At 47.6% G+C, this 12,933-nt stretch overlaps 1 protein-coding gene across 3 annotated transcripts in view; it reads right to left on the reverse strand.

Moving 5' to 3' along the window:
- Window positions 1-12,933, reverse strand: part of col12a1a (collagen, type XII, alpha 1a) — a 152,836-nt gene that overhangs the window by 87,644 nt on the left and 52,259 nt on the right. For all 3 annotated transcript variants that reach the window (XM_007906341.2, XM_007906339.2, XM_007906340.2), the window contains 12 exons: window positions 12,712-12,861; window positions 12,247-12,366; window positions 10,709-10,873; window positions 10,023-10,169; window positions 9,393-9,529; window positions 8,287-8,416; window positions 7,843-7,988; window positions 3,951-4,080; window positions 2,896-3,035; window positions 1,596-1,725; window positions 727-866; window positions 458-590 (listed from right to left, as the gene is read on the reverse strand). In XM_007906341.2, coding sequence (XP_007904532.2) covers window positions 458-590; window positions 727-866; window positions 1,596-1,725; window positions 2,896-3,035; window positions 3,951-4,080; window positions 7,843-7,988; window positions 8,287-8,416; window positions 9,393-9,529; window positions 10,023-10,169; window positions 10,709-10,873; window positions 12,247-12,366; window positions 12,712-12,861 — 1,668 coding nt within the window. The remainder of the gene's footprint in view (window positions 1-457; window positions 591-726; window positions 867-1,595; window positions 1,726-2,895; window positions 3,036-3,950; window positions 4,081-7,842; window positions 7,989-8,286; window positions 8,417-9,392; window positions 9,530-10,022; window positions 10,170-10,708; window positions 10,874-12,246; window positions 12,367-12,711; window positions 12,862-12,933) is intronic.

Here is a 12,933-nt window from a genome sequence, read left to right on the forward strand (position 1 = left end):
AATGATAGGGTACAGAAATGGCCCATTTGGAGCAAGCAATCATTGCCGGTGATTATAATCCACATGAGCCCCCACCCACTCCTCTTACCCTCCCAACCCATGAGATGATTCTGCCCTAAAATTTTACATTTGTCCCAAATTCTCGAATACGGTCTTAATTTCTCCGCAGTTCTTAGAAAGAAGCTACCTCCTCTCACTTTCTCCTGTTCCAGTGGGGAGAGAGAGAGAGATGGTTTACATGATCACAACACTGGCTCGAATGAAGAAGGTCCTTTGGTCCATCTGATCTCATCCCTCCAGAACACCCACCCTACCATCCCCCTGTCACAGCATCAACCTGCTTTTTAAATGAGTCCCAGTGTCCTGGCCTCAACTGCTCTCCTGGTAACTCCGTTCTAGTCGTTAATAACCTGGTATCTGAGCTGATATTGCCCTTTACTCTTCGCCATTGACTTACTTGTGCTCTGAGTATCTATCAGGTCCTCACTCTCCATCTCGTCTGGGTAGATAGCCGTCAGGGAGACCTCATATCTCGTGTCAGGTGTGAGATTCTCCAACATTTGATTGGTTTCATCGCCATTCAGAATCATCTGCCGGGAGCAGGGGCAAGGTTAGGCTTACACTAACACGCTGTGAGACACACTGAGCCACTGTGAGCTACTGTGAGCCACACTGAGACACAGCAAATGTCTGCCTCCCTCCCTCCCCCTCCCTCCCTTGTCTGACCTCTTTTTTGTCCGTCGTGCCGACTGGGGTCCAGGCCAGTCGGTACAAAGCCACATCCGGCGCTCCGTGTTCCCAGGAAACTCTGAACTGCTTTGTTCCCACCTCGGAGAATTGCAGGTTGATAGGCGCAGGAACCACCGCTGAAGAGAGAGACAGCAACAGCTCAGAACCAGCAAAATAGTGCAATACAGCTTACAGTTCTACTGTGTATTCCACACCAACAATAACAACAGCTTACATTTATATAGCCCCCTTGATGCAGCGTCTCCGAGCTCTTGACAGTGGCGGAGTATGACGCGAGCCAGGGGGAGGGAGAGGGGGAGAATAAGCACGATTCGAGAGGAAGAGGTGCTGCTGGGAGGGGAATTGGTGAGGGGACCTAAGACCGAAAGGGTGGTCAATGAGATAAATCATGATGGAGGTTTTAGATGTGAGGATGGACTCCAGTACAGAGTTCCAGAGAACGAAGTTGGAAGGAACTAAAATGTCTGGCAGCCAATTTGCGCCCAACAACGTCACTCAATCGGCCATGAAGTGAACAGCCGATTTTTTTTATTTCGGCGATTGTTGGCCAGGACAGCGAGAGAGAAACTCCCTTCGCTTTCTGAATAAAGCCATGGAATCTTTAACGTCCACCTGAACCGGCAAATGGGGGTCTCAGTTTACTGTCTTATCTGAAGGACGGCAACTCTGACTATGTAGCACTTTGCTGGAGTGTCAGCCTGGACTGTGAGCTAAAAGTCCTGGTGTGGGGGCTTGACTCACAGCCTTTTGACTGAGAGCCCGAGCGAATGTGCTGGCTTACAGGGGGAAAAAACAAGTCTGGGAGATTGTGATTGAGGTTCAGTCAAGTAAAGAACATCACTTACATGTGCTTTCTTTTCCCTCGACTGGAGCCGAAGGCCCATCATCATAAATCGCACTAACGTACACTTGATATTCCGTTTGAGATAGCAGGTTGGGCAGCAAGACAGATGTGTCCGCACGATTCACCTCCACCTGAGGATTCAAATCAATTCAGTGTTTGTGCTGGTTCAGAGACACACTGACGCAGAGATAGACACGGACAGATGCACACAGACCTAGGCATAGATACAGACATACACAGACCGAGACTTAGACAGATACAGACATAACCACAGACATAGATACAGACAGACACAGTCACCGTCAGATACAAGCAGATGCAGATAGACATAGCCACAAACATTGACCAACATCAGACATAGACAGTTACAAACTGACAGATTCTGACAGTCTAACAGACAGACACTGTATTTTATACAAAGATGTTGCCCAGTGTTAAGGGGGCTGAGCCACGCGGATTAAATAAGTAAACCTGGGCCTTGGAAATAGATACCTGAGAGGGAACCACACGGAGGTGTAAAACGTGCAAAATGGAATTGAGGAAGTAAACCCAGAACAATACTTTCAGATTATACCAAGGCAGTAATAGATCTGCAGTATTCCAGGGCACTGCTGATGACAGCACAGCCAGCCTGGATCATCAGCAGGAATTGGAAGGGCACACCAGTCACTATCAGTCGGGATTCTTCCCACTCAGCCTTTGTTTACCCTACAAGCCAAAGCCCTTACGGGTAGGGTGGTTTTAGTTGGAAAAGCAGCGGGAAAGCTTGCCAGACAGTGCTCTCAATGGCAAGTATGTGGTTTTACCGGGTTACCACTATTGGTCTTCTGCCACTCTGCCCCCCACCCTCTGGAACTCCATCCCGCAGCCCCTCTGCCTTGCTCCCTCCCTTGCCTCCTTCAAGATCCATCTCAAGAACCTCCCCTTCGACCGTGTTTTCGATCTCGCTGCTTGCCCCCTTGCCCTCCACCCTCCCCGATCCCTACCCCTAGCGCGGGTCCGAAACTCTGTCTGTCCAGCGCCTTGGGACGTCCTCCCGACGTAAAAGGCATTATACAAATATAATTTTGTTGTTGCTGTTACTCCAGAAGTTACCATAACGTACAATCTGGGGTCCCCGAACCTTTGCTCTCACCAAGGTAACCATGGTGCGTTCCTACAAGGAGAGATATTTGCCATTCTATTCCAATTTCCATGTTTGGATGGATACATAAAATTCTCAGTTTGGTTTGGATATTTATAAGCACGGTGATGGGTTTCCGCACATGTCAGACACTCGGACAACCCCAAACAATACTCACTTCCTTGATGGTTGGATCGTCCACTTCTCTGTATTTTATCAGGTATTTCAGCACCCTGCCTGGGGCGGGCTCCCAATGCACTCTGGTGCTGCTGTGAGTGGTGTCAGAGAATCGGATGTTTCTGGGTGGACTCAGTGGCACTGTTGGATGCGGAACAAAACAACAGAGAAAAGCCATGAGCAGAGGTAGGAACAGGTGTCAGCCTGGCTCAGTCGGTGCCTCTTGATCAAGGATTGTGGGTGGTCACTGCACATTTGACAGCAAATACAACAGCCGATTTGTGCATATAGCAATCAATATTCCACAAACGGTCAAGGAGTGATTGATCATTTCTATCTGGGAAATTGCTGGCTCGGCTACCAGGAGAAACTCCCCTCTCTTTTCCAAAAGTGCCACGGGATCTCTTAACGTCCACCCGAACAGGTAGACACAGTCTTGCTTTCAGCATCTCATCTAAAAGACGGCACCTTTGACAGTGCAGCACTCCTACCAGCACTGTACTGGAGCGTCAATCTAAACCGTCAGCTTGAAGTCTCTGACATGGGGCTTGAACCCACATCCTTTCGACCCAGGAGTGAGAGGACTACTGACTGAGCCAAAAATAACTGAGTTGTACAAGAGCTTGAGTGATTTTTTTAATAGGCTAGGGTTTGATCAGATGGCCTATAATAGTCTTTCACATTCCTCTTCTGTAGACAAAAAACATTTCGTTTGTGTTCCCTTTCCCTCCCTCTCACCCCACCGACCCCCACCCAATTTCATCACTCCACATCTGCCCTCCACATTAAAAACATTTGCCACTTGTCAGTCCGACTCTCTGATCTCTCCATCTCCAGATGAAGCACAGTCTGTGGGTTTGCAGTACTCCAGGGCAGTGCTGATAATGGACCAGCAAGCCCAGCTTGTTGTCAGGACCTTGAAGAGCAGAGGATAGTCAATGGGGATAGGGATTCTTCCCACTCGACTCCTGTTAACCCCCCACCAAGCCAAAGCCCTGATAGGTAGAGTGGTCCTAACTTGCTGAACAGAGAAGCTCTGTCAGACTCTGCACTTACAGGTAACTTCCTGTTTGGTTAGTGGGTCTCCAGCGATGTCACCGTACATGGTGTGGATTGATACGGTGTACTCAGTGTTAGGCAATAACTCGGTAAGAGGTAGATCAGCCTCTTCAGGGCCAACCTTCACCTGTAAGAGAAAGCAGCAATTCATCCATCCATCCATCTATCCATCCATCCATCTATCTCGGGGTGAATAATGCGGTGCGCAATACTTAGATTTACATAGACTTTACAGCACTAACCCAACGCGACTGTGCCAGTGTTAAGCGCTCTGGGAATCTATCCTGCATGAGAGCGCTATATAAATGCAAGTTGTTGTTTATACTCCACCCGAGTCTTCAACCATTCCTTACTCCCTCCCACACCCTTCTATTCCCCGCTCCCTCATGTGAAGGTCTAGCTTCCTCTTGAATACATCTACACTATCTGATTCAGCCACCACTTCAGGCAGCGAGTTCCACAATCTCGCTACCTCTACGTGAAGTAGTTCCTCCTAAATTCTCTTGGATTGCCCTAGTCGCTGATTGTCACAGCGACTTGCACTAACAATAAAATTAGCTCTTTGGCTGATATCATGTCTGTGGTTACATCTCTCTCACTGTCTTTGTGTGTTTCTCTCGCTGGGGTTTCTGAGATCCACAGTACTCCAAAACACTACTGATGACAGCCCAGCCAACCTGGCTCATTGTCAGGACTTGGAGAGACAGACCAGTCACAGGGGACAGGGATTCTCACTCACTTCCTGTTAACCATGTGCGAGAGAACCCTAAGGGGTAGGGTGATCCTAACAGGACAAGCAGTGGGAAGCAGTGGGAAGCTTGCCAGACAGTGCTCCCAACGGCAAGCCATGAGGTTTCAACTGGTTAGACTCCAACAGTTACCCCAACACACAGTGTGCCTTGGCTCTTGCCAACTCTCAGGAATTGGGTATGCAAGAAGCATCCTTCCAGGGAGAGCTGTGGTAAGGCACTACAGTCCAGATGCGCTCTTGACATTCTATTCTAGACATGGAGAATTTCAGAGTATAAATTCTCAGTTTGGTTTGGATATTTTGAAGTATGGTGATGGGTTTCCTCGTGTGTCAGACGGCTGGCTCAACCCCCAAAAAATCCCTCCCCCTCACTCGGCATCCGACCCCCCATCGCTGCAAAATTCACCAAGAAGTTATCCTACAATGAAGGACATGATATAAATGCAAGTTATAATCATGTAATATTCTTTGCATTTCAGATAGCGCCTAACCACATTGTTGAGGCATCTCAAAACCCTTTACTCTACACGAGAAAACATTTCTTCACTCAGAGGGTGATGAATTTATGGAATTCTCTACCCCAGAAGGATATGGATGCTCAGTCCTTGAACATACACAAGACTGAGGTTGATAGATTTCTAAAGGATAGAGGATTAAGGGATATGGGGATAGGGCGGATAAATGGAATTAGGTTAGAAGATCAGCCATGAACTTATTAAATGGCGTGGCACAGGCTCGAGAGGCCGAATGGCCTATTCCTGCTCCTATTTCTTATGTTCTTAACAAGATTAACTGTGATAATAATAAATAATAATCCTTGTATTTGATATAGTGGTTTATCACGTCTTCGAGACATCTCAAATCGCTTCACAGAATATATTGTAAAGTGAATTGACCGTATATTTTGTAAGTGAAATGCGGCGGCCAATTGTAATGTGTAATGACAGCATTTGTAAGTGAATATGGCAGCCAATTTTTATCCAGCAAAATCCCACAATAGCCATACAGTGAGTTAGCAATATTATTCGGGGAATTCTTTGTCAGGATACTGGGAGAAACTCCCTTCTCTTTTCAAATAGCGCCTTTAATGTCTGCCAGAACAGGCAGGCGGGATCTTGGTTTAATGACTCATCCGAAGGACAACATCTCCGACAAAGCAGACTCCCCAGCACTGCGTCGGTGTATGTGTTAACAATAATAATACTTGCATTAGATTTAGCGCCTTATTACATCTTTGAGATGTGTCAAAGCGCTTCACAGAATATCCTGTAAAGTGAATTGACTGTATATTTTGTGGCCGAAATGCTGCAGCCAATCGCGCACAGCAGCGTCCCACAAACAGTCGTGGATTGAGTGACCAATTTATTATTATTAATTTTTTTGAAGGAATTATTACCCCCGGTTCCTATTTACTGCTAAATAAACAGAGGCACGTGGAGTAAGGAAACTTGCTCAATGTTTCGCCCTAGCGGGAATTGAACCCCGGCCTCACGCTTGCTAGGCAAGTGCTCTAACTGAGCTACAGGACTCCATAGTGCCCGACATGACATGGGGGAGGGGGCTTGAACCTACAACCTTCTCACTCAGAGGCGAGAGGGCTACTGACTGAGCCTGGCTGACAAGTTGTTGTTATCAGTACGTCTGCCTGAGTCATTCACAAGGCGGTGGGGACCAAATAAACATCATAGAATCGTAGGACCAGGCTGTGTGGATCCTTTCTGACCATTTCCCTGGCTGAAAAGTGAGAGAATATTTGCACTGTTAATTTGTTTTAAGTGACGCTGAATTTTCCTACTTAACCCAGCCAAAAGTACAAAAGTGAAGGCGAAGCAGGAGCTCTATATCACTTTCTAATGTCTTGTACACTCCATAAAGACTTTACTACAGTTGGGCTGAAGTTTAACAGGCCCCCACCACACCAGCCTGCCTCTTCTTTTCAATAACACAGGGATACAACCAGAAATGATCTGAACTGAAAACTATTTACAAGATCTGGTGTTTGGAACCATAGAACCATAGAGATGTACAGTGCAGAAGGAGGTCATTTGGCCCATCAAGTCCCCACTGGCTCTCATTCAATCCCACTGTCCTTATGCTCACACTCCTTCAAGCCTCTATCCTTTATATACCTGACTACTTCCCTCTTGAAGCCCATAATGGACTCTGCCTCTACCACGTTACTTGGCAGGACATTTAACGTCCCAGTAAACCTGTATGTGTGTGAAAGAAATAATTCTACTAAACTCTCACAAGACTTTTCACTATGAAAGGCTGTTTGAGGGACGTCGATGTGTGCAAATTGGCTGCCTATAAAAAAACCACAATTTTACAGTGAATACTGTGAGCGGTTTGAGACATCCTCCCAAAAGACAGGCGCTTTATAAATGTAAATTAATAATAATAATAATCTTTGCGTTTGATCTTGCGCCTTATCACATCTTCGAGACGTCTCAAAATGCTTCACAGGGTATACTGTAAAGTGAATTGACGGGGGCAAAATGTGGCAGCCAACAATGTCCCATAAACAGCATGGAGTGAGCGACCAATTTTATTTGGAGGATTGTTGGCCAGGACACTGGGAGAAACTCCCTTCTCTTTTAGAACAGTGCCATGGGATCTTTAATGTCCACCTTATCAGGCAGACAAGACCTCGGCTTAATGTCTCATCTGAAGGATAGCACCTCTGACAATGCACTGGAGTGTCATCTTAGATTATGGGCTTTTTGGATTGTTGAATCGTGGATGTCATAGAATCACAGAATAATAGAATCATGCAGCTCAGAAGGAGGCCATTCGGCCCATCGTGCTTGTGCCAGCTCTTTGAAAGAGCAATCCAATTAGTCCAACTCTTACCCTATAGCCTTGCATGTCAGAGAAGAATATTATCCTGTTTGGACAGTGTTGCAACAAAGGAATCTGTCTATTTTGCAGTATTTGCACATCACCCTTCAGACAACAACATTGCATTTATACAGCGCTCTTTATGCAGAATAGCGTCTCAGAGCGCTGCAGAAGTTGAGGTTGGATGCTGAGCAAAACCCAAAGGCAACAAAATGAAATGATGCAAAGAAAGGACAATAAATGGGTTCTCAGGAAGTGAGAAAGAGAGATAAATAAAGGTTTATGGCCTGGCTTTACCTCTTTCTGCCCCACTGGGACATTGGCGTTGATTGGGGCATACTGGATCAGGTAACCAGAGGCATCGGGCACCGGATCCCACCTCATTCTCATGGAAGACGATGTGACGTCGAAAAGATTGAAATTCCTCACGGAGGGAATCGACACTGCAAACAAGCACAAGCAAACAAACAAACAAACAAATAATTAGGCCTGACATTTGCAAGAGCTCTTTCCCCAAAGCGCTTCGTAAGATTTTAATAATAAGCCTTGCATTTGATATAGCTCCTTATCACGTCTGCAAGACGTCTCAGTGCGCTTCACACAATATACTGTAAAGCAAATTGACTGCATACTTTGTGGGCGAAACACGGCAGCCAATTGCGCACAGCAGCGTCCCACAAGCAGTCATGGATTGAGTAACCAAATTATTTTTAGAATTATTTTAGAGAAGAAGAAACTCACGAGTGGTTTCAGATCCCCTCAGTGGCTCACTGACTTCTCCCTCGAGAAGGCTGTAGACATTGACGTTGTACTGTGTTTCTGGGAACAGATCAGTCAGAACCACACTCGTGGTCCTGCCGTTTACCAGCACCTGAAATATCAACAAATTATCTATAATTACAGCATCGTAGAAAAGGGGTCAAAATCACATTATTCCTAAACACAGCGGTGCAGGGGGAGGGAACTTTAGTTAACTCAGGGACCCACCACCAGTATAATACTAATCCTTCCATTTGGTACATATCAAGAGATCGCTTGAAAACACTTTACTGGATTTTTTTTGTTAAGTGCAGTGACCTTTATGTTGGTGAAACGCAGCAGCCAATTTGTACACAGCAACGCCCCACAAACAGCCATGACCCAGGTGACCATTTTTTTTTAATCCGGGAAAAACTCCCATCTCTTTTTCCAAAAGTGCCGCGGAATACTTAGCACATGTACGAACAGGTTCGGATGGTGCCTCTGTTCTACGTCTCACTGTAATAATAATAATAATAATCCTTGCATTTGATATAGCGCTTTTCAAGTCGGGAGGACGTCCCAAAGCACTTCACAGAGCACTGTAAAGTGAATTGACTGTACATTTTGTGGGCGAAACGGGGCAGCCAATTGCCCACAGCAGCGTCCCACAAACAGTCGTGGATTGAAGTGAACAAATTATTATTATTATTTATGGAAGTGATTATTACTCCCAGAAAAGGAATCCGCCAATCGACTAACAGTCAGGTTGCTACTTGCTGCTGGTAAACAGAAGCGTGGAGTAAAGGAACTTGCCCAATGTTTCACCCTACGGGAATCGAACCTGGGTCATCTCACTTGCAAGGCGAGTGCTCTAACCACTGAGCTACAGGACTGCAATGCAGAGTACCCCCCCCCCCCCCCACTACCCAGGGCTGTATTGGGAGCGTCAGCCTGGATTTGGGTGAGTTTAAAGTCCCCGAAGTGGGGGCTTGAACTCACGACCTCGTGACAGAGAAGCGAAATTGCCAGCCACTGAACTCTTGAATCGCTCGCGGAGGGCTTGTCGATGCCTCGTATAAATCCACATAATGAGAACAGAGACTGACCTGCTCTGTGGGACCTCCTGCAACGCGTTGGTACTCCACTCGGTAACGGTCCACACTCGCTCCATGGTCCCACGTCACCCGGAAGGAACCAGGTGTGACTTCAGACATCTCGAGGTTAGTCGGGGCTTCCACGTTGGCTACAGCGGTGAGTGGGGGTGGTGGGAGGGGAGAGGGAGGAACAATGACAATGCAGAACATTGTGAGCGTAATTCTTGTGTTTCCATTCCCTCTGGGATTTCTGACAATTCAGCATTCCCCTCCAGCACTGCATTGAAGCGTCAGCCTGGACTGGTCTCAAATTCAACAAGAACAATTTGCATTAACACAGCGTCTCAGAGCGCTTGACAATGGAAGGGCCCAATGCCAAGCCGGAGGGAGGGGGAAGGTAACCATCGGCACGGCTGGAAGGTCTTCAGGCGCGACCTGAAGATGGGGAAGGAAGGGGGCAAGGCAGAGGGATAGAGGGAGAGTGTTCCAGAATTTCGGATCGCAGTGTCTGAAAGCGACTTAGGGCCCCGAATTGGGGGGGAATTGAACCCATGATCATCTGACTCAGGTGCTTGCTACCAAAGTGCATTATGAGGGTGGGTGATGAGGGTCACCAAGCTGGTGACCTTCTGGATTCCTCACCTCCGCTCTTCACACTATCGCACAGGTTCCTGCTCAGGTCATCCACGATTTCCGTCAGGAGAGCGAAGTCCGCCACGTTGTACATGTGGATGCTGTCGGGGTCTGTGGCAATCTGTCGCAGCTCAATGACATCTGCATTCTTGATACCTGAGGGGGAAGATCGCAACATAGGGTCGAGTGAAGAAAACGAAGATGACCTTTCGACTCATTGTGTTTGTCCTTTGAACCCCACATCTGGGCTCTTACCCACTCAGATTTTGCTCACCTCCATAACAATGCCAGCCTCCAGCACTCCCTCTCCCCCCCCATCCATCCCAGGCCACCGAGACTCTCATCCACACCAGGCGTGACCATGTCAACCTCCCACTGGACACCCCAACTGTTCCCTACACAAACTGCAGATCATCCAGAACCCTGCCACCCATGGCCTCTCCCACACCAAGCTCCGCAAACCCATCACCTCCAACCTTTCTCGGCTCCATTGGATCCCCCATCCCCCAGCAGCTCAAGTTCAACACCTTTGTTCTCATCGAAAGTCACATTATTTAGCCCCCAATGAGGGTCAGTATATTTCCCCTAGGGTGTGGGATTGGGGGGGCAGGGGAGATCAGGTTGGCCACCATGTTAGTATTTTACTTGGAGTTCTGGGCTTCTGTATATAGGCGGTTGTCGCTGCCCCCACTTACCAACAGCGTAAAGCTCCACTCCAAGGTCACGCAGACTTTCGGAGGGGATGGACACATCATCCTGAGACTTGCCGTCTGTGATCAGCACACCGATCTTCCGAGCGAATGGCCGAGCTCCTGCATCCTCCCGGAAATTGTTCTGTAAGATGTAGCTGAGAGCCAGGCCTGGCATTGCCAAGAGACGGGGGGGAGAGAGAGAAAGTGGGGGAGAGATATAGGGAGAGATGGGAGAGAGGGGCAATGGTAGTTAGAGAGAGAAGGGAAGGGAAGAGGGAGAGTGTGGGAGAGAGAGCAAGGAAGGGATAAGAGAGAGAGAGGGAGCGCAGGGAGTGAGGGGAGAGAGAAGAAGGCAAAGTGAGATAGAGAGAGAGAAAGAAAGAAGGGGAAAGAGTCGGTGAGAGAAGGAAGAGAGAAGGGAGCGGGGGGAGAGGGAGAGAGAGAGGAAAGCAGAGTGAGACAGAGAAGGGGAGAGAGAGGGAGAGGCGGAGAGAGAAGGATGGGGGGAGTGAGCGAAGGGAATTGAGAAAGAAGAGAGACAAGAAAAAAAGATGTGTGGGGTGAAAAAGTGAGAGAAAAAAAAACACAATTGTTCCAATTATTTACTGTGAATCAACCTACAACAAGTAAAGGAAACCACACTATCTTAATTTTAAAAAATTGGGAATTCTAGAACATAACCGCGTATTTTATAGGTGAACAGACACACAGCCACGAGTCAACGTCAACAATGCCAACAGCAAATTGCGTTTATATTGCGCATTATCACGTTTGGAAGAATGACTTATTCACAATAATAATGATAATAATAATCCTTGCATTGGATACAGCACCTTATCACGCCGTTGAGACATCTCAAAGCGCTTCACAGAAAATACTGTTAAGTGAATTGACTGTATATATTATCTGGGAGACTGTTGGTGAGGACACTGGGAGACAGAAACTGCCATGCTAAGGCACTGTATCAACTGCAAAGGATAAAATTATTATTATCGCCTGCTCCTGAATAATAATGAAACAGCGCATTTCACGTTGAGAGGACGTCTCAAACCGCTTCATGGGAATTACTAAAAAAAAAATGCAGTGAGGGTGTATTTGGTGAAAAAAAAAGCAGCCAATTTGCACTCAGCGACGTCCCAAAACGGCCGTGAAATGAATGACCGATTTTTTGATCTGGAGGGAATGTCCGCCGGGACATCGGGAGAGAGAAACTCCCTTCTCTTTTCGAATAGTGCCACGGGATCTTTAACGTCCACCTGGGCAGGCAGACAAGACCTTGGTTGAACATCTCATCCCGAGGAGGGCACCTCCGACAAAGCAACACTCACCCCCACCACTGTGCTGGAGTGTCAGCTTAGACAATGTGATTCCAAGTCCCTTTCTTTCTCTCTATCTCACTTGAGCCAACAATCCTTTGATTGCAAGGCGAGAGTGCTACCAATGAGCCAGGCTATATTGACCAGCGGAGTGGAGAGAGATAGTGCACTGTATGTGGAAGGGCTAGGCAGAGGGGAAAGAGAAAATTGCTGTGTGGAGCCTACCTGTTAGTGTGTTTCCTCCTTTGTAAGGTAAGGCTGCCGCAGCAGCCAGTAAGCTCTTCTTGTCCTTGTGCGCATTCAGGTTCCACTCAGTCCTCGGGTCTCCACTGTACTGGGCCAGACCTGGGAGCACCGACAAAATGGTCACCGTGGTGGGAAAATATCACACTGTTTGTTAATGTTATAGTGGGCACAGAGCGACAAGCAGGGGCCGAGGAAAAAACACTGTCTGTGCCGCCTTGCCATCATTGCAGAAAATACAAACACTTTCTATCACACACTCTCTTTCTCACTCTGCCTCTCTCTCTCTCACACACAAACTCTTGCTCACTCTCCCGTTCACACTCTCTCACAAACTTTCACACTCACACTTTCTCACTCTCACAAGCAGTCTCTCTCACACACACACAGCGACACACATGTATGCGCGAAGCCTGGCTCCCCAACCTCTCCCGGGCCAGCTCTTACCGAACTGCACCCTCTGGGGGCTGATATCGAAGACCTGGATCAGTTTGCCGATGAAGCTGCGGATCTGTCGGAAGTTCAGGCGTCCGATACTCCAGGATCCGTCCACCAGCAGCAGGATGTCCGCAGCAGCCGTGGTGCTGCACTGGATCCCTAACAGCGACAGGAGCCGTCAAACCGGGAGCACAGTGAACACACAGCCACAGTGATCGTAGAAACAAATGA

This window comes from Callorhinchus milii, unplaced genomic scaffold, assembly GCF_018977255.1.
Source record: "Callorhinchus milii isolate IMCB2004 unplaced genomic scaffold, IMCB_Cmil_1.0 Scaffold3, whole genome shotgun sequence".
In the NCBI taxonomy this organism is placed as follows: Eukaryota; Metazoa; Chordata; class Chondrichthyes; order Chimaeriformes; family Callorhinchidae; genus Callorhinchus; species Callorhinchus milii.